Source organism: Moschus berezovskii, chromosome 5 (assembly GCF_049115385.1).
Source record: "Moschus berezovskii isolate FMDL1 chromosome 5, NW_MosBer_1.0, whole genome shotgun sequence".
NCBI lineage: Eukaryota > Metazoa > Chordata > Mammalia > Artiodactyla > Moschidae > Moschus > Moschus berezovskii.
The window spans coordinates 67502672-67528965 of record NC_142464.1 but is presented as its reverse complement, the minus strand read 5'-3'; the positions used below and the strand labels follow the sequence as shown (position 1 = coordinate 67528965).

Here is a 26294-nt window from a genome sequence, read left to right as displayed (position 1 = left end):
GAAAGAATGAGCATCGGGTGATTTCCTCGTTATTGGCGTGAGCATCTGTGGGTGGATACTGATGAGGCTGGAGGCAGAGCAGATTTGGGGAGATGATAATGAGTTCATTGTGACCACGCCATGCTTTAGATGTATGCAAGGTAGCCATATGGAAATATTCAGTGGACAGGTAGCTTTGCAGGACTGGAGCTCAGAACAGAAGTCACAGTGGGATGCAAAAGATTGGGCATTATTGGCATGTAGAAAATGTTTGAAGGACTTGATGTCACCTGGCAAACAAGGACAGAAGGAGAAGAGACCTTGGACCTAGCTTCCTCGTGAAGTGGAGGAGGGTGAAACCCAAAAACAGAAGCAGCAGCCACAGAGGAGAGGAACCTGGTAATGGTGGTATCACATAGCAAAGGGAGGAGAGAGTTTTAAAAAAACCGTGGAGACTGAAAATCGTCCACTGGGTTCAGCAATGTGAGTGATCCTTAGGGATCTTAGAACGATGGAGGCGGAACCTGGTGGAAGTGGGTTGAAGAGTGAGTGGGAGGAGATGAAATGGAGGCAGCATAAGTAGATGATGTTGGTTGTGAAGGGGAGAGGAGGGAGAGGACTTCTAGTTACAAATGGGAGGTGGCTTCAGGGGGAAAATGTGAGTGTCTTTAAGGTTTGTTGTTCAGTCGCTTAGTCACGTCTGATTCTTTTGCGACCCCATGGATTGTAACCTACCAGCCTCCTCTGTCTATGGGATTGCCTAGGCAAGAACACTGGAGCCAGTTGCTGTTTCCTACTCCAGGGGATCTACCCAGATCAGGGATTGAACTGTCATCTCTGTAATTGGCAGGCAGATTCTTTACCGCTGAGTCAGATGCTTAAAGCATGTGTTTTTTTGATGATGGAATTGATCTACCAGAAAGGGCGAGATTGAAGATATCCCAGAAAGAGAAGGATAATCAAAGGTACTATGAGGTTTCTGAGAATGTAGAAGGGCAGGGGATTCAGATCACAGGTGGAGGTGTAGTTCCCATAAATAAAGAGGGGCAGAGGATGAGCCAGAAGGGGCTAGTGGGCTGTGTAGGAGGCTGGAGGAAGACGCCAGGCTTGCCTCCTGTATGAAAGATAAAAAAGTTGCTTGAGAGGACTTGAGCCAAAGTGGTGTTCTTAGCGGGTGTCCAGGTTTCAGTGAAAGCAAGGCCATGGAGGGAATATTGGAGAAGAGGTTGAGAATATTGGGTGGTTTGCTGGTCCTGCAATGAGAGTTCGAGAATGAAAGAGCATGGTAGGGAGATTCACAAGGTCATTTCAATCCTAGAGTCTAAGGGACCTTGAGATGTTGTTAGTCAAACCTTTTCTCTCCAGACTTACTACACACCCCCTACCCTCCCAGCAACGATTCTTCACCTGGATGGTGAAGGATTGAGCTTGTATTGGGGCAGTCTTTGAATTTTGCTTAGCTGCTTCTTTGCAAGCATATTTTATGTCTGTGTTGATCTCAATTCTCTTTTCAAAAGTAATGTGTAACTTGGAATGACTTATATATTTTTCATTTTGCTTGGGGTTATAGCATATTGAACCATGTGAAAATAAATATATACCTATACACAGTTCCAATTAAGACTAAATGTCTTTTCCATCTAGCCTTCTTTTGCTGAGTGTGTTTTGTCTTATCAGATTAACTTTTCAATCAAGAGATGGTGTTATAGGGTAAGAGCTCAAACCTGTGTAGTTTTTTTCAGAATTGAAACTTTTTTTTTAGCAGAAGCAAGATATTCTGTAGGTGCATTCCATCTGGTTGCTTACTTAAAGTTATACAAGTTAACTAGTAGTTTAAATATTTTTTAAAAAGTGAGGATAGTATGATTGTATAATTTTAATAAGCTTTCCTAATCATATTGAACATACATTTTTTTGTTGCTGGTTTTATAACCTTGTTAAATGTTAACCTACATAAGAATTTCTCAGGATTCAATTTCAGTTTCTGCGTATTCATTGTAAATTTCCTGCAGATTTTTTCATGCTGAGATTATTTATGATGTCAAATGAGAAAAATCAACTTCCTGCAGTTTTGATGCCAAATATTTCTTTGGAAAGCTACCATGTAATTTCCTCTCTGCTTGAACATTTTGGTTTTTAGGGAGCTGAAAATTGCTTGGAAGGCCTTACGTTTGTAATCACAGGAGTGCTGGAGTCCATTGAACGAGATGAGGCCAAGTCTCTAATTGAGCGTTACGGGGGAAAAGTAACAGGAAATGTCAGCAAGAAAACAAACTACCTGGTCATGGGTCGTGATAGTGGTCAATCCAAGAGTGACAAGGTGGGTAGTGCTGTGTTCTCAGCACAGTGAAATAGCCTGCTTGCCTTGGCAGGCTTATGATGTGACCATACGTAGTAATGTCCTTAAGGAAATGAAGAGAAGAAATGGAAAAGTAATTTCTTCTCTACGTTATTTCTTCTCCACAGAAGTGTTGTTTGGCTTTGACCCGGGATTTTGGTTTTCCAGTTAAAGGCACAGTTCCTATTTACTTGGCTTTCTTAGTGTAGTATTCTAGCCAAAATCTTTTTTTGAAGATAGAAGCAAATGCAGTTTTCCTCTTCTTCTAGTCCTAAGTATTCCTATATATGCTGCTGTGGACTCCATCTTGAGTTTTTTAATTGGAAACTCTCTTTTATACTTAGTTCCAAATAATAGAATACCTGACTAACTGTGGTTTTGACAGATAGCTGCTTATTTCCTTACCTTATGAGGATTCCAGAGATGGGCAGTTGCTGGGGATGGTTCCGCCCCTCAGTGGTGTAGCTGGACTTCGTTCTGGCCTTCACTTCTGTCTTCGTGCATGTTGCCTTGTGTTGCGAGGTAGCTGCTGCTCTCAAGTTCGCATTCAAGGCAGGAAATAGGGAGCAGTGGCAAGATGTTACACTGGGTGTAACTGACCTCTTAAGAGTTTTCCCGGAAATACCTCTTACAGAATTCCACTGAAGTCTTATTGGCCAGAGCTGTCCTGTGGCCATGCAGAGTGATAGAGTTTGGGGAGGAGGAAGATTCTTCTGATTCTTAGACCAGTCATAAGTCATCCCTTGGAGTTGAACACACTGGACTTCTGTTAGCAGGGGAGATGGTGGAGGAGAATGTCTGCCAGCCAGTTGAGCCTGGGAGAAGGTGTGAAGAGCTGGACTTAGGCCCTAGAGGCTTTGACCTTTTTAGGGTAGAGAGAAAGGGAAAGCAGTCTACTAAAGGGGAAGGGTGATACCCCGGGTGCCAACTACCATTCTTAGAGGAGGTTCTGTTATTTTCTTTTTAACAATGCTTTTTCATGCATACTGTTTTAAAAAATATGCCAATGTTACCTAGTTTACAAATGTGGTTTTTCACCTTCTGACAAGCCTGAGAATCATTTTTTTTAATGGAAAGTAACGGTTTCAATGATTTGTATTTTAAATTAATAGGCAGCAGCCTTGGGAACAAATATTATTGATGAAGATGGCCTGTTGAATCTGATTCGAACTATGCCAGGCAAGAAGTCCAAGTATGAAATAGCCGCTGAAGCTGAGGTTTGTATAAAATGAACTTGACTTATTTATGTTGGTGTATAGAGCTTTCCTGTTTCATAGAGACATTTTTTGGATGAATACAGGCCTGTGTGGTAAAAAATTAACTTTTCCTCCTACTGCAAATGAACTTCCCCTATTTCCTTTTGAGTAGGTGGACTCAGCTGTAGACTGTTGTCATTGATGTGTTTCTTTACCTTTCTCAAAGGAGTATGAGGAGGAAGAGGGGACCATACGGTGTACTTCCCATATCTATTAATTACTGATTAAACTGTCCATATTTTCCTTATTATTACAGTAAAACTGTGCAGAGCTTCTTGATTAAGAATTCTTTGAAGGTTATATCATAGATATCAGCATGATAAAATCATTTGCATTTGGAACTATATCGGGGCTTTTTCGGTTGTGATAGAAACCAAGCCCATGTTACCTTTAGCAGAAAAGGGAACCGTTTTGGCTCACATAAGTAAACTCTGAGAAGTCTGATGTGGGGATGCTGGGCCTACAGACTGCGGTGCTTTAGTACTCCTTCAGTTTCTGTCTCTTCTACTGCTAGTGTTGGCGTCATTCATCTCCACTATATACATGTCCACATGTGGGACACAGGGGTGCCAGCAGCCCAAGTTTGATGTCCCCAGCTCTGTCACCCAAGTGGTGAGGTGGTCTTCCAGTTTATTCCAGTTGGAAAAGTCTTGGGGAATGATTTGGATTGTCCCGTCATCCATCTCCCCTAATGTTCACAACTTACGTAACATAGTGCAGTTCTCAAAACCAGGAGCTTAACATTGATGTTAAATGTGTTCACATTTAGCCCCACCGTCCTTAGGATCTCACACTGCGTTGAGTTGTGTCTTCTTAGTCTCCTCCAACCTATGAGAGTTCTGCACGTCTTTCCTATGTCTTTTTATGACCTTGATTTGATGCGTGCTAGTCAGCTGTTTTCTAGAATGTCTCTCAGTTTGGGCTGTTGATCTTTTCTCATGGTGAGATTGAGGTTATGCATTTTGGGCAAGACGGCCACATCAGTGATACCGTGTCCTCCTAAGTGCATCATGTCAGCTGTGCATGATGTTGATATGTCATCTTATTGGTGGTGTTAGCCTTTATTACCTGGTTCATATGATTTCTGCCTGGTTTTTCCACTAGTGAAGTGACGGTTTTTCCTTTTGTAATTAATAAATATCTTGGGGAGATACTTTAATACGATGCTAGTACCTTGTTTTTCGTCAGATTTCCCGCTAATTTTAGTTTTCATAGATCATAAAATTCACCTGTTTTAAAATGTATGTTAGTGGTTTTTAGTGTATTCACAAGATTGTGCAACTGTTACTACTGTCTATTCCAGAACAGACAGTTCTATTGCATCACCTCCCACAAAAACTCTGATCCATTATCAGCCACTCTTTATACCCACCCCTTGACAACCACTACTCTATTCTGAGCATTTTGTATAGAGTGAAACATGTACTGTGTGGCCCTCTTGTCTTTTTTCACCTAGCACCTTGTTTTTAAAGTTCAGCTATATTGTAGCATACGTTGGTGCCCCTCTCCTTTTTATTGGTGATTAATGTTGCATTGTATGGATATACCACATTTTATTTGTTCATCATCTGATGGCCAAAAGTGGTTGTTTCCACTTTTTGGCTATAATATTTGTCTATATAAAATATAATAATGCTGCTATGAACATTTGTGTAAATGTTTTTGTGGAGGAATAAAATATTAACTAGTCACAAAGCAAAAATTCTTAATCCTTTTTTTTAAAAGTAATTTTATAATACTTAATTGCTTTCAAGAAGCTATTTTCATTTTTTTTAACTCTCATTTTTAAAATTGCATGTGGATGCTTTTGGTGTGTTGTTCATTTTTTTTTTAAGTTTGGACTGTGGAGATTTCCACAAACAGCAGAGTCCATTGTGAGAAGGCAGACCCAGGTTGAGTAGGGGACCTCAGCTTGCCCTCTAGAGTACATTTAACAGGATAGAAATTCTGTATATCTCATCAGGTTTCTTTTTTCCTCCAATTTTTAAGATGAAGAAAGAAAGATCCAAATTGGAAAGAACACCCCAAAAAAATGACCAAGGAAAAAGAAAAAGTAGTCCAACTAAGAAGGAATCAGAATCTAAAAAGTGCAAACTGACTCCCAAAAGGGAAAGCTCTATAAAGTCACTAAAAAAGGAAGCAAGTGTGTCTCAGAGAGGCCTGGACTTCAAGGAGCAGGCGGCTGAGGAGACAAATGGTGACAGCCGGGCTAGGAATTTGGCTGATGACAGCAGTGAAAGCAAAGTGGAAAGTTTGCTCTGGGTGGATAAGTATAAGCCAACCTCGCTCAAGACCATAATTGGACAGCAAGGTGACCAGAGCTGTGCCAACAAACTCCTGCGCTGGCTGCAAAACTGGCACAAGAGTCCATCCGAAGATAAGAAACACGGTGATTTTACAGCTTCATTCATTCTTGTGTGTGTCTGTCACCATGTCATTGCTCAGGAACACGTTAGGAAGTGTAATATTTGGTTATTGATCTCTCAGCAAGCATTTATTAAGAGCCTGCTCGGAGCCTCGGTGTCATACTAGACCCCCAAAGTGCTGTTGTGAACAAAGCACAGTCCCCTTTAAGGATCTTCCAGTCAGTGAGGGAGATGTAGATAAACCAGCAATTAAAATGTACTGTCTAAGTACTGTTACAAGGTTAAGTGTAGGGCACTCAGGGGTTGGAAGAGTGTGGACAGGGATTCCCATCCCTAGAGGAAGGGATAGCTAAGCTAAGACTTGGAAACTCAAAAGGAGTTAGCTTGGTGAAGGGAGGGGAGCATCAGGTGGGAGAGCACACATGTACCAAGATCTGTGACATGTGAGAGCAAGACCCCCGCGAGGGCCAGAGAGACTCGGGGGGAAAGGTGCAAGCAAAAAGCTGAGGCATGCTGCAGAGTAGGCAGCCTGAGAGCCCCAGTAGCATGTTTCCTTTTGCTAGGCATGGAAGATGAACGGTCATAAATAATGTCCAAAGTATTTATTATTGGAACTGAAGTTTCCAGTCACAAATGCTAGTAAAGTCTTGAATTCCAGCCACAACCCTGGGGGATATTGTGTGAGAAATAAAAGAGAAATTTAGTGACCATCGTAGTGAATTTCCAAAGTGATGACTGGGTTATTCGCAGTGAGGTCATCACTAGACATTGGTCAACAGTGCCAGTTTATTTTATTTATAATATTTAAATAATATACTTTTGACGATACAGGGTTAAACTTAAACTGACCCCTTTTTTCTTTCAAAACCAAATAAAATGTGCTGTAAGTGCTTTGTGGGCCTAAAGAAGAGATTTTCAGGCTTCAGGCGAGCTGTGGTCCCTTTCCCCATGCCCGAGGTAGGCTTCACCATCTCTCTCTCAGTCCTCATGTACGTATTGAGCACCTGTTATGTTCCAGGCCCCATGATAAGGGGAGGAGCTGAGCTGGGCAGGATAGTTGCAGACGCAACATCTTCAATTCATTCTTTTTGTGGCCGTTCTTATTAATATTTATTAAGACACGCCAGGCTCTGTGCTCAGCTCGTCCATCCTCACAGCTTCTCTTCCAGGCACATCGCTGCTGTTCCCCTCATTTTACAAAGGAGGAAACAGACAGGGGTTAAGTTACCTGCAGTTCTCCCAAAACCCAGGTAGTCTGCTCAATGACCTATGCTTTTGTAGGAAAGGAAGCTCATAAAATTATTGTTTTGAAGTTTATTTGAGTGACGATGAGGTAGGGAGTAGAATTTCACTAAATGTTCGGGAAACTATTGCTTAAACTTTGCAAAAAAATATTTTGCAGATTTTCAGTGAAACTGGAGGACTGCTTTTGATGCTAACTTAATGCACAGTCATTCCTGTCATTCCTGCATTTCTGTTAGGTCGTAGAGGTAACATTCTGGAATTTCTTTTTCCCTAGCAGCAAAGTTTGGTAAATTTGCTGGCAAAGATGATGGCTCCAGTTTTAAAGCGGCATTGCTCTCAGGGCCTCCTGGTGTTGGCAAAACAACCACAGCTTCTCTGGTTTGTCAGGTGGGTATTCTGTCATTACTTTTCTAAAATCTAGCCTCTACAGTTTGCTTTGGTTCTGGGCCTATTTGTCATTTTCACCCTTTAAAAAATATTGGTAATTATTATAATAGGTGATACTTGTGTGCCAGGCCATGTGCAAATAAGCACAATCTTAGAGATAATATGTCTTACAGACTGTTACAGACATCTTATGTGCCCCTGTAGGAGGAATTCTGTGTACCGAATATATGTACTCTTGCCATTGTCACGGGACAAATGAAACAGATTTGTAGAGGAGGGTGGTGGCACAGTGTGAACGCAGACAGTCTGACTCTTCACCACTGTGGGATCCTACCTTTGCTCTTGTTGTCTCTACCGTTGCCACATCTCTGGACAGTGAGAGCATGAGGCACTGGCGCAAACCAGGACTCAGGTATCAGAATGTGTGCTAAGTCACTTCAGTCGTGTCCGACTCTTTGTGACCCCATGGACTGTAGCCCGCCAGGTTCCTCTGTCTATGGGATTCTCCAGGCAAAAATACCGGAGTGGGTGCCATTTCCTTCTCCAGGAGATCTTCCTGACCCAGGGATTTAACTCAAGTCTCCTGTGGCTCCTGCGTTCCAGGCAGATTCTTTACTGCTGAGTCACCAGGAGAGTCCAGATGTATCAGAAGGGTGTGAAACAATACATGAAGTAGTATCAGAAAAATTAAATGAGAGATTTTAAACTTACTTTACATTTAATACTGGATTTCCCAGCCCTTTGTCCCATGGGTTGATGTTTTTTTAAGTATTTTTTATTATATACCAGACCATAAATGTTTAGCTCGTATAATAACTACGTATTTTCTACTCTCATTTAACGTTTAAAAACAAAAACAAAAAATGTTTTCCCTAGTCTTTACAACTGTGAAAATAACGCCTTTTTTCCCCTTTATTATTATCATTACTTTTTTGTGGAATTAATGGTTTTGCATAATGCGTTAACATAATGATCACTTTTGGGAAATAAGCCCAAGTTAGTTGATTTTTCACAATTTGAGAGGGAGATTATATATTGGGATAATTTGACAAAGAACAATTTAACTTTATAGTTTATATTGAGTCAATGATTACTTTTTGTTATCTTAATGTACTTTTTGATATCTTAATTCTATATCTATTATTGAAATTTTGGAGTAGTTATATTTAATTCTTTTGGGGACTTTAAGAAGCAAACTTAGTAAAATTGCTTGTTCAGATATGCTCTTCCAGATTAGTTATATGTAGCAGTTGAGGTTTTAAGACCACACTTGTGTGTGTGTTTATGTGTTGTGTTATGTATATATATAATATTAAAAAAAATCTCTTATTGTGATTCATATTATAGTTAATCTCATTATCTATAGTATTCTACTTTATCTTTTTACCCATGGTTACTTATGTGACTTTTCTAGCCTCTTTCTTAATTGCTTTGTTTTTGTGGGGAGAGTTAACAATTTGCATTGTAATAGTAGTTTTCCAACATTTTGATTAGGAATTGGGATACAGCTATGTGGAACTGAATGCAAGTGACACTCGGAGTAAGAACAGTTTAAAGGAGATTGTTGCTGAGTCGCTGAATAATACCAGCATCAAAGGCTTTTATTCAAGTATGTGGGTTTCTTTTTTTTTTTGGCAGAGAGGTTGGGGGAGGTTATGTAAGAAAAATGGGTTCATTTCAACATTCAGTAGCATTACTATGAATGAACATTATTATGTTTCAAGCACGCTATTAAATCCTGGGGTTTTTGAGAGAATGTCATAACCCTGATAGGCAGTAGTTCACTTTTTTTTTTTAGGTCTTAGTGGTTTTGAGAATGTGATAAAAATATATACATGGACATAGTTACGCAGATTTTAGAGTATTCAAGAGTGAATCCTGTGAAGAAAGTTAATAAATAACTAACAAAGTATGATGAGTGAGGAAATAGAGGCCTGTAGATGAAGGAATGGTTCTGTTTGGGACATTGGGGAAAGCTACCATGAAAGGGTGACATTTGTTCAAAGGGCCTTGAAGGATGAGAAAGAGAATCGTTTGTGGGTGGAAGAGATTATTTCAGGCAAAGGCAGTAGAGGAGACAAGACACAGTATAAAAGTGCCACTGTTTCAGGTTGTAGCTAGTGGTCTGGTGTGGCCAGAGTTTATGGGGAAAATAGGATACTCAAATTACAGACCGTACTGCATAGTTAGAATCTGTGGTATTTTGCATGGTCACTGAATGGTAGAGATGATTGTTAAAAAGAATTTGCTCAGGAAATGTCACACATATGCATGATTATTGGGAATGTAAATTGGTACAACTCTGGAAAGCAATCTGACAGCATTTCTTGAAGTTATTTAATAAATTATACATACCCTTAACCCAGAAATTCTGATTCCTGGAATTTAGCAACTGTTATACTTGTATATATCCAAATGACACATACATGTAGGGATATTCATTTCATACAATTCATCATAGCAAAAGATTGAAGGATCTTTATATCGATGAAAAGTGATTGATTTTTGATATATGTGTAAAATGGAATATTACAGCCTTTAAAAAATGAGGTGTTCTGTATCTACAGATAAGGAACAGAATACGAAAATATATTAAGTGGTAAAACCAAGGGGGGTGTGTGTGTGTGTATTTTAAAAATAGAAATTCCATTTTATTTATTTTTTTGGCCATGCCATGTGACATGCGAGATTATAGTTCCCTGACCAGGGATCAGACCCATGCCTTCTGCAGTGGAAGTGCTGAGTCTTAACCGCTGGACCATCAGGGAAGTCCTGAAGGTGTATATTTTTATGTACACGTTTTTAACATGTAGGATATCTCTTACGGGATACGTACCTGAGTTTGTTTACATCATTTGCCTCTAGAGAGAGAAACTGTACCCTAGCAGACAGAGGTGGGAGAGAATTTCACTGCTTACTCTTGTGCCTTTTGAATTTTGTATCATGTACCTGTGTTATTTATATATATGTGTATATAGTATTTTTTTTTAAGCAGCAGTGTTTGAACGACAATTTTTTTTGTGTGTCCCATCCCATTGCTTCTCACCATGGGTCAGGCCATTCAGTAGGCACGAAGCATGCTCTCATCATGGATGAAGTAGATGGCATGGCTGGCAATGAGGACAGGGGAGGAATTCAGGTAATGAAAGGACTGACTGTATTTTTGTAGTGGTACTGTTAATTTTTAGGTTTTAAAAAAAATTTGAAGAGCTAATTATAATTGGCAATTAAGGCATGTTGCTGAGGAGGTTTTAAAACCTAAAATACATACATTTTGTGTGTTTTTTTTTTTTTTTTACAAATTACATTTATGTTTCAAATTTGCTTTTCAGGAATTAATTGGCCTGATAAAACATACAAAAATTCCCATTATTTGTATGTGCAATGATAGGAATCATCCCAAGATTCGCTCTTTGGTTCATTATTGTTTTGATCTTCGTTTTCAAAGACCTCGGGTTGAACAGATTAAGGTATGATAATTGAAATTTTTTCTCCATCACACTGTTATGTATATTTTTGGGTCAATTTTTTAAAGTACCTGATAAATATTTTAAAATATCTGATTATGTGAATTAAAAAAAAAATCATTGGGGATGGGCGGCGAGTCGGGCGCGATGGCTCCAACTTGGGTGGGCGGCGGCGGCAGCGGCTGGAGGAGGCGGCGCGTCCTTCTCCTCCTCGCCGCGGCGGTGATCGGAGCGAGCGGCCACCAGCCCCCGATGAGACTGTTCCGGGCTGGCTGTGCCTGAGCCTGGCGTCCGTGTGGCTGGCGCAGAGGATGTGGACCCTGCGGAGCCCGCTCACCTGCTCCCTGTACGTGAACATGACGAGCCGGCGGCGGCCGCGGGCGGCAGGAAGAAGAACCACCAGTGCTATGTGTGCAACAGAGAGAAATTATGCGAGTCACTCCAGGCTGGCTTTGTTCAGAGTTACCTTGATCAAGGAACACAGATCTTCTTAAACAACAGCATTGAGAAATCGGGCTGGCTATTTATCCAATTATATCACTCTTTCGTGTCATCTGTTTTTAGCCTGTTTATGTCTAGAACATCTATCAATGGGTTGCTAGGAAGAGGCTCAATGTTTGTGTTTTCACCAGATCAGTTTCAGAGACTGCTTAAAATTAATCCAGACTGGAAAACCCATAGACTTCTTGATTTAGGTGCTGGAGATGGAGAAGTCACAAAAATCGTGAGCCTTCATTTTGAAGAAATTTATGCCACTGAGCTGTCTGAAACTATGATATGGCAGCTGCAGAAGAAGAAATACAGAGTGCTTGGTATAAATGAATGGCAGAAGACAGGGTTCCAATATGATGTCATCAGCTGCTTAAATTTGCTAGATCACTGTGATCAGCCTCTGACTTTGTTAAAAGATAACAGAAGCGTCTTGGAGCCAACCAGAGGCAGGGTCATCCTTGCTCTGGTCTTAGCTTTCCATCCCTATGTGGCGAACGTAGGTGGCAAGTGGGATAAACCATCAGAAATTTTGGAAATCAAGGGACAGAATTGGGAAGAACAAGTGAATAGTCTGCCTGAAGTTTTCAGAAAAGCTGGTTTTGTTATCGAAGCTTTCACCAGACTGCCATACCTGTGTGAAGGCGACATGTATAATGACTACTACGTTCTGGATGATGCTGTCTTTGTTCTCAAACCCGTATAAACACATGGAGGTTGAGGTCTTCAAAGTCCACCGCAAGAATGTACACTCCGGAAGAGGGTCTGTGAGTTCAGTTATGTGAAGGGAGGACCTTTGGGGACTGCCATTCTAAATATCATGTAGGAATTTTAAAAGCCAAAATACTAATTATTGCTTTGTAGTGTGTAAAAGGAATGTTTTTTAAAAAACAAAAAAACCAACTCTTTGAGGATTTTTATCAACTCTTTACTCAATAATGCAGGTCACACTCCGATTATGGAAGATATTTTTTATACTTAATTGCAGTAGGGACTCATTCCCAAAGCAATAGTCATGACTTCACAGGGAACCAGTAAATGTGGGTTGTTTGTAATAAAATGAAGACTGGGCAATAAAGCTGTCTTTCCAGTTGCAAATATTGGTTATAAAGTATAGCCACTGATCCTCTTTCATGTTTAGAAATTCTGTCATTATTCCAGAAAATGTTTTTAATCATGCTAATAAACTTTTTGGAGGTGAAAAAAATCATTGAAGGTTCATTCTCCCTTGTCAATTTCAGGGTGCTATGATGTCTATTGCATTTAAAGAGGGTCTAAAGATCCCCCCTCCAGCTATGAATGAAATAATTTTGGGAGCTAATCAAGATATCAGACAGGTAAAATAAATATATGTTATGTAGCAGTTGACAATTCTTTTGAACTGATGCCTTTAGTGTTTTGGGGACGGGGAGTGACAGTGTTTTCCTATCTTGACAGTATCTTGGTTGTGATTCCTTTAGGTTTTACACAATCTGAATATGTGGTGTGCACGAAATAAGGCACTAACCTATGACCAGGCCAAGACTGATTCTCATAGAGCCAAAAAGGATATCAAACTGGTAAAATGAATTTTCATTTCCTACTTTCTTAGCCAAAGCATTTCTTCTCCTATCAGTATTAATCTAATGGAAATAGTTATTATAGTTAATAGAGACATCTACACAACCTATGGATGTTTATAGTAAATAAATAGATACAGCTGCTAATAGCTTTTCCAGAGTCCCTTGTGTATGGGTTTCAGGTTTTGAGTGGTTTTGAAACTTCACAATAATCTTGTTTCAAATGGTTTATAGTTGACCTCTCTGAGACTGGAGGTCTATATAAATTGAGATTTCCTAGGTATGTCCTGTCCCCAGACTTGTGTAATGTCCCCTATTATCAACATCCCCTACCAGAGTGTTACATTTGTTATAACTGATGAACCCACACCAACATATCATTATCACTCAAAGTCAGTAGTTTACCATTAGGGTTTGCTCCCGTTCTGTGAGATTTGACAATGTGTAATGGCTTGTATCCACCATTGTAGTATTGCACAGAATACTTTGACTGCCCTAAAAGTCCTCTTTGCTTTGCCTCTTCATCCCTCACTTCTCCCAGCCCCTGGCAACCACTGATCTTTTTACCATTTCTATAAAGTTTTTCATACTGTCATACAATTGGAACCATATAGTATGTCACCTTTTCAGATTGGCTCTTTTCACTTAGTAGTATCCATTTAAGGCTTCTCCGTATCCTCTCATGGCTTTATAACTTTTTTTTTTAGTGCTGAATGGTAGCACAGTGTTTGGATATACCATAGTTTATCCATTCATTCACCTGTTGAAGGACGTCTTGATTACTTCCAGGTTGTGGCAATTTTGAATAAAACTGCTATAAGCATTCATGTGCAGGTCATTTTGTGTTTTCAGTTCATTTAGGTACATATCAAGGAGCACACTTGCTGGATGGGACGATAGAGAGTTTTGTGAGGTCTGTCTTCCACAGTGCCTGTACCATCTTGCATTTCTGCCAGCAGTGAAACGGAATTTCTGTTGCCCCCCATCATAGCCTGCATTTGGTGCTGTCAGTGTTTTGGATATTGGCTGTTCTACGAGCTACGTCCCTCTCTCTTTTAGGGCCCATTTGATGTTGCCCGGAAAGTGTTTGTAACTGGAGAGGAGACTGCTCATATGTCACTTATGGACAAATCAGATCTCTTTTTCCATGATTATTCAATAGCACCCCTCTTCGTCCAGGAGAACTATGTACATGTGAAGCCCGTAGCTGCAGGGTGAGTGTTCAGAGGTAGCGAGGAGTTAGGATCAGTACCCTCGCAGCCCTGCGAAGGCCAGGTACCCTGGGAGGGGGAGGGATGTGGAGTGTGGACAGTGGTGTAACCCAGACTGGTGTATTCCTGCAGGGGTGACATGAAAAAGCACCTGATGCTTTTAAGCAGAGCAGCAGACAGCATATGTGATGGTGACCTGGTGGACCGTCAAATCCGGAATAAGCAAAACTGGAGTCTTCTGCCCACACAGGTAAGCACAGGGCTCCCCTTAAAGTGCAGACTCTGCTTTAGTTAGAACAAAAATAGCTTTTAGCTCCTGTAATTATTTGAATACTAGATAAACATTTAAACTCTTAATGGCAAAAATACAGTCTTTTATAAAGTATCCTGTGGTCCCTATTCTGTTTCTTAATCTAGCCTTATTTTTCAGTGTTTTTATATAAATGGACATATGGAATATCGAAGTTAGATTTTGGTCATAACTAAGATGTGAATCTAGTTTCATTTGCTTTCTTTTATCTTAAGAATCCATTTCTGTTTTGTCATTCTTGGCTTTCCCATATTGTTACTAAGTAGCTTATTCTTGAAGAAATGCTGCAGGGGCAGGTCTGTAACCACTTTTCTGACAACATGAGTTCTGATTTTTTTAAATTTCCTTGCTATAGAGGCCGTTTTATATTGATTACTTTATGTAGGTTGATATCTTTTACTCAAACAGAATTTTGCAAACTTTCATTGTTAAGAGTGTTATTTGCTCTTGAGTTTTGCATATTTAATTATTGACCTGAGTAACAAGCAAAGGACTTCTGGAAGTTCTACTCTTCTTTTAAAGATATCTTTTTATTTTGTTTTAGAAGTGTTCATTTTCCTCTGTACCTAATAATTAATTATACCTGTGAGGATTTATCCTGAAGAAATAATGCTAAACACAGCAAGAACTTAATGTGCAAAAATACTCCCTAAATTCTGATAGCAAGAAATGGGAGAAAATCTCTATGGTCAGTAACAGGAGTCTGATTAATTATGGTAAATCCTCTTGATGGTATGTTTATGCAGCCTTTAAAATTGTAAAGATGATCTAATATAAAGAATACTAATGACAGAAAATTGTTATGAGTAAAGCAGGGTAGAAAATTTATGTATAATTCCAGCCTTAAAAAAGTTAAAAATTGTGGCTATAAAAGATAACCAAGGATACCTATAAAAAAAAAAGAACTTTCCTCAAGTGCCAGTTTACTTATTTCTCTAATTATTAGAATTTCCATGCTTTGGTTGACCTGGGTCTACCAATATTTTAAAGACAATCATATCCCTCTTAAAATCTTTTCCGTGACATTGACCAGAAGTAACTGGTGTGTTGAGATCAGCTGGCTGAGAAGGCTAGGTCGGTAAGATGACCCCTGAGGGCCATAATATGTTTTGGTCCAAGGCATTTACAGCAATTAGTTGTTTTCTCAAGTCGAAGCTTCCCATATCAGCAAATCGGAGACAGAGGGAAAGGGCTTGACTATCTTGGAATTGGGCACAGGGGACAGTGTTGCCTCACTTTCCAGAGACTGCTTGGAAGCCAGCAGCTGCTAAAGAAGCAACTTAGTACTGGATTTAACTTGTGGACTGCAATTAATTTTTTTTAGGCCATTTATGCCAGTGTTCTTCCTGGAGAGTTAATGAGGGGGTACATGACCCAGTTTCCTACCTTCCCAAGCTGGTTGGGGAAGTACTCATCTATGGGCAAACACGATCGTATCGTTCAGGACCTAGCTTTGCATATGAGTCTCAGGTAAGCAGTATTATTCCATGCTCGACTTTTTAAAATCAGGGTTGTATATTTAGCCTTTATCTATCTAACAATGACAGCGTGAGTCACAAAGATTTGTGTTTTAGTTTTGATTTTATTACTAATTAGATAAATGATCATGGATAAGTTCATGGCCCTGAGTTTTATTATCTATAATTAGTGTAACACTTGCTTTATTACTTAAAGGATACTTTGGAAAATAAAGCCAGATGGTAGATGTGCCATAATGTTAAGTTTTAAAACTATATAAATCTGAGGTAGTGCTATTATTTGTTGTTATTGTGAGTATGTCTGTTACCAGGAGGCATACATAATGTCTTGGTCTCCAAAATACTTAATAGGAGAAAGAGAACTATTTAAATAGATGAACTACTTTTTGCCTCCTACGCTAATAGTAAACTGACCTGGTCATTTGGCGTGGGGGATACAGTTTAGCATATTACAGAAGGTAGATACTCAGATAATTGAAAACCAGTCTCCTCAGAGGAGTTTAAGAAGTTCCAAAATTCTTGTCATTTGGTAAAATTCTGTTACAGTTTAGAAACTTAGAAAATGTATGTGCACACAAATATTAGGTGAACTTTAGGGATTCATTTTTAACCACGAAGAACTACGTGAATAATTGCATTTTCCTTTCTGGTTCCTGAAGAGATTATTGGTCTACTTTTATCTAAAACTGATCCAAGACGTGCCTTTTGTTTGTTCCTATAGAATTCTACTTCCTACTGTGTTCCCTCTTCATAGCCTATGGTGTGGTTTTTTTTTTTTGCCACCCTGTATTAGTTTTCTATTGCTGCTGTAACAAATTACCAAAACTTAATGTCTTAACACGAATTTATTTTCATCTTGAGATGGTAAGTTTATCCTGGATTATCGGGATAGGCCCAATGTAATTGTGTTTTTACCAAAAAAGAAAAAAAAAAAAAAAGAGTGGTGGGGGAAGGCAGCAGTTAGGTAGAGATCTGAAGATGCTGCTCTTCCTCTGCTGACGTGAAGATGGAAGGAAGGGGCTGTCAGCCAAGAGACGTGGGTGGCCTCCAGAAGCGGGAAAGGGCTCTTTCCCCAGCTCTTCTCATTAATGAAGCTGAAGGCCTGCATCTCAGCTCTTTTCCTGTTCTCTGCCTGTTGCTTTTTAAAGATGAAGCATCACTTTGCCCAGGTGTCCCTCTCTGATGCTTCCACTGTATTTGTATAGATACACTAATGTGTTTCCATTACTCTAGTGGTGTAAGTGCTAAGCTTTCCCGGCTCCAGCTATTAATTAGTAAGCATTCCTTTGAGCTTTACTAAAAGTGGATTAAATTCTAGCAAACTGTGAGCTGGTGGTAGTTTGCCAATGACTACAGCTGTCTCTCTTTTGTTTTAAGAACTTACTCCAGCAAAAGGACAGTAAACATGGATTATCTGTCACATATAAGGAATGCACTTGTACAGCCCTTGGCCTCACAAGGGATAGAAGGAGTACAGGATGTTGTTGCTCTTATGGATGCATATTATTTGATGAAAGATGACTTCGAGAATATTATGGAAATTAGCAACTGGGGAGGCAAACCTAGTCCATTCTCTAAACTGGATCCCAAGGTAAACTATGTACTCCAGTGGTTCTACAACACTTTATAATCACCATATACAAGGAGTATTTCAGAAATGTTTTAGATGCTTTCAAAAGTTTTTTTTTTCTTAAATGCTTTTTGCTTATGGTCTGCACTTTCCAAAGATACTATTTGAGTACAATATTAAGAGTAGACTTTGGAATTTGACTTTATAATTTATAGTTTTATCTTTGCTTTATGCTAAATGGGAAAGCACGATGTGAAATCTTAGGAGCAAATGTATTGATAAATGTATTCTTTATAAGGATGGGCAGATGAGCCTGGGGGAGTAACACACAGACTTTTTATAATGAGGATGAAAAAAACTAAAGTGACATGAATTTATGACATCTAAGACCTCACCTGGTGCCTTTTTATTTGGTGCTGTTCTGGAAGTTATATTCTCTGTGACTTGCCTTCTCTAGAACTTTGACCTGACTATGGGAATGTCTATAGGTAAATTCTCACAAGAGACCTCCATTGTTAGAATTTTTGCACGAATTCAGCAGTTAGGTTTAGAAGCTTGAAGTTAAGGCTTTTCAAGTTACGTATTTTGAAATAACCTGTTTTTGTGGGAAATGTAATTTATATATTCTGTGGTAATTAAAGGCCACCTTTAGTCTGTACTTTAAATCTTTTTTGATTTGTTGGTTTACTGATCAACTTTGTCACTTTGTAGAACTGCATAGAAAAAAATGATGACTTAAAGTGATTATTAGAAATCTGCCTAGTGTTCCCAAATACTGATTCTTATTTTTAAAAAATTTTATTGAAAGATAGTTGATTTACAGTTTTTTAAAAGATACATTTATTTATTTGGGTGTGCCAAGTCTTCATTGTGGCATGTGGGATCTAGTTCCCTGACCAGGGGTTGACTCTGGGCCCCATGCACTGGGAGTAGAGTCTTAGTCACTGGACCACCAGGGAAGTCCCTGATTTACAGTGTTTGATTCTTATTTTTTGTCATGGGCTCTATTAAGAATGTCATGAAAAATATGGAACTTCTCCATAGAAAAATACACATAGATAGACATACATGTCGGAGAAGGCAATGGCAAGCCACTCCAGTACTATTGCCTGGAAAATCCCATGGATGGAGGAGCCTGGTGGGGTGCAGTCCGTGGGGTCGCTAAGGGTCAGACACGACTGAGCGACTTCACTTTCACTTTTCACTTTCACTTTTCACTTTCACACATTGGAGAAGGAAATGGCAACCCACTCCAGTGTTCTTGCCTGGAGAATCCCAGGGACGGGGGAGCCTGGTGGGCTTCCGTCTATGGGGTCACACAGAGTCGGACACGACTGAAGTGACTCAGCAGCAGCAGCAGACATACATGTACATGCATGCATATTTTACAAACAATTTCATGGGGTTCCTAGGGTCTCTCAAAGCCTGTAGGCCTACAGAGTTTAAAGGGGTTGTTTGACACTTGAAGTTTTAAAAACCTTCCTCTATTCCTTTTGTGTAGGTGAAAGCAGCCTTCACAAGAGCGTACAATAAAGAAGTCCATCTTACTCCGTATTCACTCCAGGCAGTAAAGACACACAGACATAGCACAGGCCCATCACAGGATTCTGAATACAATGAAGAGTTAAATGAAGATGACTCTCAATCTGATGAGAAAGATCAGGACACTTTGGAAACTGATGCTATGATCAAGGTACTATTTTAATATACCTATAGGAGAAGCCATGATACTCTCTCAAAATAGCTTACCTTGTATGTAACTTGCCTTTTGAAATTATTCAGAGCCTGTTTAGCAAGTAGCAGAGGAAGCCGAGAAAAATTTTTTTTTTCATCACAGTTCCAAGGGTAGAGAAAGTATAGATTTTGTTTTTATAAACAGCTTCTTATAAGGTGTAGGAGCCTGATAGCAAGAAAATAGGCCATCATATTGACGGTCATATTCTCTATTGGAGAAAGGACTGGTTTTTTTTTTTTTCCTACTCTTGATATGTGCTTTACCCACAGGCACATTTTCACAGGATAATTAAGAAAAGCATTTTTAATGAAACTATTTCTCCCTTCTGTTGTTTTTTTGCTATAGCTATTGAACTGCCTATAGAAACTTCTCAGAGCAAAACATCCTCATCTTTTCCTAGGAAAGTTAAAATCATTTATGGTGTCAGTCCACTGTTTACCATGGGCCAAGGCAAAGGAAGTCTAGTTTGTATCCTCTTCTGTCCTTGGTGTGGGGGCATTTATCATTTGTGCCCCTCGATTCTGTTTTGTATGTGTAGCGGTGGGGATAGGGCCTCTCCAGTGTCTTGTCTAGACATACCACTCCTTACCCTGCTCAAACTGTATGTTTGGATCTCTAATCTGAAACTGAAAGAAAAGGCAGTTCTTCACGAAAGCATTACTGCATCTGAGTAAATTATCTCTTGCTTGTTTTGTCTTTCCTAAGTATATCTATACTTGAAGTCTAAGAAACTGCATATTGGGGAACATATTCTAGTTCTAGAGGCCAAATAGCTTTTCAGTAGTTAAAGGCCACACACCTAGCCAGCTGTTGTTAGTAAGCTCATCAAGGGTAGCCGCAGTTCAGGATATAGACGTTTGCAACCTTGCTTCTTTATTAAGTTGCGGATAAAGATTTGATTTATTGTAGAGATGAACTTACCCATAAACACAAATGCTAACTATTTTGTGCATCTTTCCCTCCCAACAGAAAAAGACAAAATCTTCAAAGCCTTCAAAATCAGAAAAAGATAAGGAGTCCAGAAAAGGAAAAGGAAAAAGTTCAAAGAAATGAAACTCTTTCACTGTTGACAGCTACTTTTTGCTTACCCTGCTGACCAGTCTCAGCTGGTCTTAGAGAATATCTTCTTTTCCCAAAGGAACCATGTTTTAGTGTAATGGGACAACCTCATGGTCTCATTGCAAATAAACGGTGGTACAGCTAGAAGGACGTAACCAGTAGGCTGATATACACCTCTTATAGAGGTTAATAGGACTCAGTAGGTCCTCCACTGTCCCCTGTCAGTCTAACAAGATTGTACTTCAAAATGACTGTATAATCAGAATTAGAAACTACATGTGGGCTTTGGAGTCAGATTTTTAGTTAACAGTAATATGTCTGGGAACAGAGGTATTAAAACGGCTTTTGTAGGCTTACGAGTTTATCCTAATGGCCATTATGGGACCACTCCCAATTTTTTAAAAAGCATAGTTACTATAATGTGGTGAACTTTTGTAAATAAATCATAATACAAAATAATCACCACCTAGAACTGGTTCTTCTTTGTACATTGTCAAATATCTTGCAGAATATAAACGAGGAATAAAAATGTTTCACAGGCTACATGTACAGATTCTTAAGATTGTTATCTTGTACAGTAAAATATTATGTTGGTATATTTTTCCTTACTAATTTGCAAATGATTGGATACAAAAGCTAACTATATTCCTACTAACCTCTTGTGTAAAACATGTAACTTGAAGAGTCAAACTCTAATTCCAAACATCGTTATCCCTGTGAAAGTCAACCACATACACCTCTGCTGTGAACAGAATTTCATGGAGAGGCCTCTTTGTTATTACTAGAGGGTATTGTGGCTGTAGAAGGACTGTCAGATATTCCTAACCTTCCAGAGTTTCAGCTCATCAGGTTCAAACCAGAAAGGCCTAGGCTGGCTCAGACTCTTATCTTCCTCTGGTTTGGGACAAAATGAACACAGGCTTTTGTTGACTTTGTCTTTGGGAGAGCCAGTTCTGTCCTGACAGGCTCTACAAATCCTGCTGGGATTTTAGATTGTACCTGCAGCTGCACTTGTTGAAGAGCCTTGAGGCTGTGGAACCAGCCTGGAGTTTGGTTGTCTAGCGATTACTTAATCTTGTCAGTAAATGCTCAGAGGTATGTGCTACTTCTGTGAGGTATGTGTTAAAAGGAATGTAAAATATGGACTCTGTTCCCAGCCTTTAGGGAACTGACTGTCTCTCTCGCCTCTTTAACAAGATTAAGTCTTGAGACATTTAAAATGTATTTACCAGTGTGAAAAACGTCTTCCATGTAGATTAAGTTCATTATGGGAATAAAATGTTTCCTTAAGCCTTTGCCTACTGAGCCATGTCCCTCTTTTTGTTAAAGCCCTGCTTGAAACTTCTGCTTCAGTGAAGATTTCCTTGATTGCTGACTGCCTCACCTCACCAGTGGGGTGAGCATAGATTTCTTATGCATATTCTGTCAAAGTGAGTCTGTTAACTTGCTGTGTGCTCCCCGGGAAAAAGACTAATTGTAATCTCCTTGCACCCAGGTCAGCAGGTTGTGTCCTGTACTTGTTCAGTATGATTTGGAGCAACCAGTAAATCCTTATTGGAGCCACTAGAGGCCACACATCATCCTTTCATTTTTTGAGATCCATTGAATCTTGGCTATTTGGTAGTCTGTAAGAAACTACTAGTCTATTACTACTACTACTTTATCCTTCATCTTTTAAGTTTGGGCAGTTTTTTATTTGCAGTAACATTATCGGGCCTCTTGAAGTTATTAACAAGGAGTATACTGATGTATGTACTGGAAAGAGTATCTTCCTATATAAGTTTTGGTACAGTTATGTTCATTAGTAAATGTCTAAGCCCCTTATGGGTAGGTTTAATGATAATGACTTGTGTCACTTAGTAAGTAAGGCCATGGCCTCTAGCCAGCCTTTGAGAGGAAAGAAGAGATTATCAAGCTGGAGGAATTAATATGGATGCCTCAGTTCAGTTCAGTTGCTCAGTCCTGTCCGACTCTCCGCAACCCCATGAATCACAGCACGCCAGGCCTCCCTGTCCATCACCAACTCCCGGAGTACACTCAAACTCATGTCCACAGAGTCGGTGATGCCATCCAGCCATCTCATTCTCTGTCGTCCCCTTCTCCTCCCGCCCCCAACCTTTCCCAGCATCAGAGTCTTTTCCAGTGAGTCAACTCGTCGCATGAGGTGGCCAAAGTATTGCAGTTTCAGCTTTAGCATCAGTCCTTCCAATGAACACCCAGGATTGATCTCCCTTAGAATGGACTGGTTGGATTTCCTTGCGGTACAAGGGACGCTCAAGAGTCTTCTCCAACACCACAGTTCAAAAGCATCCATTCTTCGGCGATCAGCTTTCTTCACAGTCCAACTCTGACATCCATACATGACCATGGGAAAAACCATAGCCTTAACTAGATGGACCTTGGTTGGCAAAGTAATGTCTCTGCTTTTTAATATATTATCAAGGTTGGTCATAACTTTCCTTCCAAGGAGTAAGCATCTTTTAATTTCATGGCTGCAGTCAGCATCTGCAGTGATTTTGGAGCCCAAAAAAATAAAGTCTGACACTGTTTCCACTGTTTCTCCATCTATTTCCCATGAAGTGACAGGAGCAGATGCCATGATCTTTGTTTTCTGAATGTTGCGCTTCAAGCCAACCTTTTCACCCTCTTTCACTTTCATCAAGAGGCTTTTGAGTTCCTCTTCACTTTCTGCCATAAGGGTGGTGTCATCAGCATATCTGAGATTATTGATATTTCTGCCAGCAATCTTGACTCCAGCTTGTGCTTCTTCCAGCCCAGCGTTCCTCATGATGTACTCTGCATATAAGTTAAATAAGCAAGGTGACAATATACAGCCTTGACGCACTCCTTTTCCTATTTGGAACCAGTCTGTTGTTCCATGTACAGTTCTGACTGTTGCTTCCTGACCTGCATACAGGTTTCTCAAGAGGCAGGTCAGGTGGTCTGGTATTCCCATCTCTTTCAGAATGTTCCACAGTTTATTGTGATCCACACAGTCAAAGGCTTTGGCATAGTCAATAAAGCAGAAATAGATGTTTTTCTGGAACTCTCTTGCTTTCTCCATGATCCAGCAGATGTTGGCAATTTGATCTCTGGTTCCTCTGCCTTTTCTAAAACCTGCTTGAACATCTGGGAGTTCACGGTTCACATATTGCTGAAGCCTGGCTTGGAGAATTTTCAGCATCACTTTACTAGCGTGTGAGATGAGTGCAATTGTGCGGTAGTGTGAGCATTCTTTGGCATTGCCTTTCTTTGGGATTGGAATGAAGACTGACCTTTTCCAGTCCTGTGGCCACTGCTGAGTTTTCCAAATTTGCTGGCATATTGAGTGCAGCACTTTCATAGCATCATCTTTCAAGATTTGAAATAGCTCAACTGGAATTCCATCACCTCCATTAGCTTTGTTCGTAGTGATGGTTTCTAAGGCCCACTTGACTTCACATTCCAAGATGTCTGGTTCTAGGTCAGTGATCACGTTATCGTGACTATCTTGGTCGTGAAGATCTTTTTTGTACAGTTCTTCTGTGTATTCTTGCCACCTCTTCCTAATATCTTCTGCTTCTGCTAGGTCCATACCATTTCTGTCCTTTATCGAGCCCATCTTTGCATGAAATGTTCCCTTGGAATCTCTAATTTTCTTGAAGAGATCTCTTGTTTTTCCTTTTCTGTTGTTTTCCTCTATTTCTTTGCATTGATCACTGAGGAAGGCTTTCTTATCTCTCCTTGCTATTCTTTGGAACTCTGCCTTCAGATGCTTATATCTTTTCTCCTTTGCTTTTCGCTTCTCTTCTTTTCACAGCTATTTATGAATGTCTGCTGCTGCTGCTAAGTCACTTCAGTCGTGTCCGACTCTGTGTGACCCCATAGATGGAAGCCCACCAGGCTCCCCCGTCCCTGGGATTCTCCAGGCAAGAACACTGGAGTGGGTTGCCATTTCCTTCTCTAATGTGTGAAAGTGAAAAGTGAAAGTGAAGTCGCTCAGTCGTGCTTAGCGACCCCACGGACTGCAGCCTACCGGGCTCCTCCATCCATGGGATTTTCTAGGCAAGAGTACTGGAGTGGCTTGCCATTGCCTTCTCCTATGCCTAGTGCTGTAAAAATTCATTGGCACTTTGGTTTCTACCCTCGGCTCGTAGGTACCTCTGTAATGCTCAGGATGCTGGTGGCTACCCTGTAAAATCATACCCTCTGATACGTTCAGAGTTAGGCTACATGACCTTGTCTCTGCTCAGACTTTGGTGCTTTGGTTTTGGATGGCAAGGAAGTATATACTCACCTGTATGGGGTGTACTATGCTACGGTACACCTCATACTATGGGGAAGGAACCCTCAGGCCACCTTGGGGAAGATACTGAATAATGGACATCTGTAGCGGATGTAAAATGATTTAACTTTTTGACAGGAATTCTGTGCTACATAGTATAATGACTCAGGAAACATAAGCTTATAGTTTCACTTATTCTTTCAGATATTTATTTTACTGAGTTTTGATGTTTTTATTCTAGAACTGACTGCTAAATAGCCTTGATTTGTGTAAGCCTCTCACTTTAAACTTTTTAACTCTGTTAACATCTGTGCTGTCTAAACTTCAGTGTTTCAAAGCTACTTTATTTCTTTTTCTGTCTTTAAATACAGGAAAACATTACAAATATTTAATAAGTTTATTTTAAAGGGAATATTTCAAAGTATAAAAGATATCAAAAAGCTATTTACAATTTTGTCATAGTTACTATCAACAGCACAGAGCATTGAATATGTAAGACTCAGAAGAGGAAATATACAAAGTATAAATAATAGCATGTTATATATCACTGTCACTCTACAGAAGTTGAAAGTGGTGACCTGGAGACGTGACCTTATTTTTTCTGTATCCAGGAAGAACCATCTCTAAATCTGCTAGATGCAGAAACACAGCCTCTTGTGGAAAAACGCTGTCTTCTCAGGATCATTATACCTAAAAAGGCCAAAAAAAAAAAAAAACACCCCAAAACCCCATATGCTTTTATAAGGGTTTAAAATAATCAACTGGCATTTAGTAATAAAAAAGTTAAGCATGATAAAGATATTTTGCTCATTTCTGGAATGTGAAGCAGGATCACTACATGTAGGTGAGAAATTTTCAGTCTGTAATTAGTACTGAGTTTCAGTCTTGGCCTTTCAGTTGACTAAAATTGTATGGGGAGGTTGTTGAACCTCTGTTATAAAGTAAGGATGATGTTGACAACAGCCACCTTACTGAGAAGAATGAGAAAATGCAAAGTTAGTGCTCAGCAACTCAACCCAAAGAGACCCATGCCATGACACATTACAATTAAGCTGCCAGAAGTTAAAGACAAGGAAAAGATCTTAAAAGCTGCAAAAGATAACCTGTTAAGTACAAGGGAACCGCCTCCTCCTCCCCATAAGAATGTCAGCATATTTTTCAGAAGAAGCTTTGACAACATCAGGCCATTCTCTTCTAGCTTGTAAAGTGCTGAAAGAATAAAACTGCCCATCAAGAATAGTATACCTGGCAAAGCCATCCTTCAGAACTAAAGGAGAGAGAAAGAATTTTCCAGACAAGGAAAAGCTAAAGAGGTTCATCACCACTAGACTGACCTTATAGAAATGTTAAAGGGACTTCTTTAAGCTGAAATGCAAGGGCACTACTTAATAATAGGAAGATATATGAAATTGTAAATCTCATTGGTAAAAGTAAATATAAATTCAGACTAATCTAATGAAAGGTACTTATAACTAGTGTGAAAGTTAAATGAGTAAAAATAACTAATGTTTTATTGTATCCATAAAGTGAATAAACTATGTATATAAACTGTTCTATAGCTATCCTTCTCATAATGCAAAG

The 26294-nt window shown here is 39.6% G+C and overlaps 2 protein-coding genes and 1 pseudogene across 5 annotated transcripts in view; 2 read left to right on the top strand and 1 right to left on the bottom strand.

Moving 5' to 3' along the window:
• The window catches only part of RFC1 (replication factor C subunit 1), a 79966-nt gene extending 56979 nt beyond the window's left edge, over positions 1-22987 (top strand). Inside the window, exons 11-25 of one of the 2 annotated variants that reach the window (XM_055435016.2) lie at positions 2120-2299; positions 3430-3534; positions 5563-5962; positions 7462-7571; positions 9066-9180; positions 10628-10710; positions 10904-11041; positions 12769-12864; positions 12988-13086; positions 14146-14300; positions 14430-14547; positions 15932-16077; positions 17463-17676; positions 19157-19348; positions 20360-22987. In XM_055435016.2, the coding sequence (XP_055290991.1) occupies positions 2120-2299; positions 3430-3534; positions 5563-5962; positions 7462-7571; positions 9066-9180; positions 10628-10710; positions 10904-11041; positions 12769-12864; positions 12988-13086; positions 14146-14300; positions 14430-14547; positions 15932-16077; positions 17463-17676; positions 19157-19348; positions 20360-20443 (2235 nt within the window). In that variant the 3' untranslated portion in view covers positions 20444-22987. Of the gene's footprint in view, positions 1-2119; positions 2300-3429; positions 3535-5562; positions 5963-7458; positions 7572-9065; positions 9181-10627; positions 10711-10903; positions 11042-12768; positions 12865-12987; positions 13087-14145; positions 14301-14429; positions 14548-15931; positions 16078-17462; positions 17677-19156; positions 19349-20359 lie in introns of both variants that reach the window. The other variant, XM_055435015.2, reaches the window with a different exon arrangement.
• Positions 11036-26294, bottom strand: part of WDR19 (WD repeat domain 19) — an 89681-nt gene continuing 74422 nt past the window's right edge. Inside the window, exon 37 of one of the 3 annotated variants that reach the window (XM_055435014.2) lies at positions 11036-11443. The gene's annotated coding sequence lies outside the window, so the exon portion shown is untranslated. Of the gene's footprint in view, positions 11444-24684; positions 25404-26294 lie in introns of those variants that run through there. The other 2 variants (XR_008687100.2, XM_055435013.2) reach the window with 2 other exon arrangements.
• On the top strand, positions 11380-12746 carry LOC148777843 (protein-L-histidine N-pros-methyltransferase pseudogene; annotated as a pseudogene).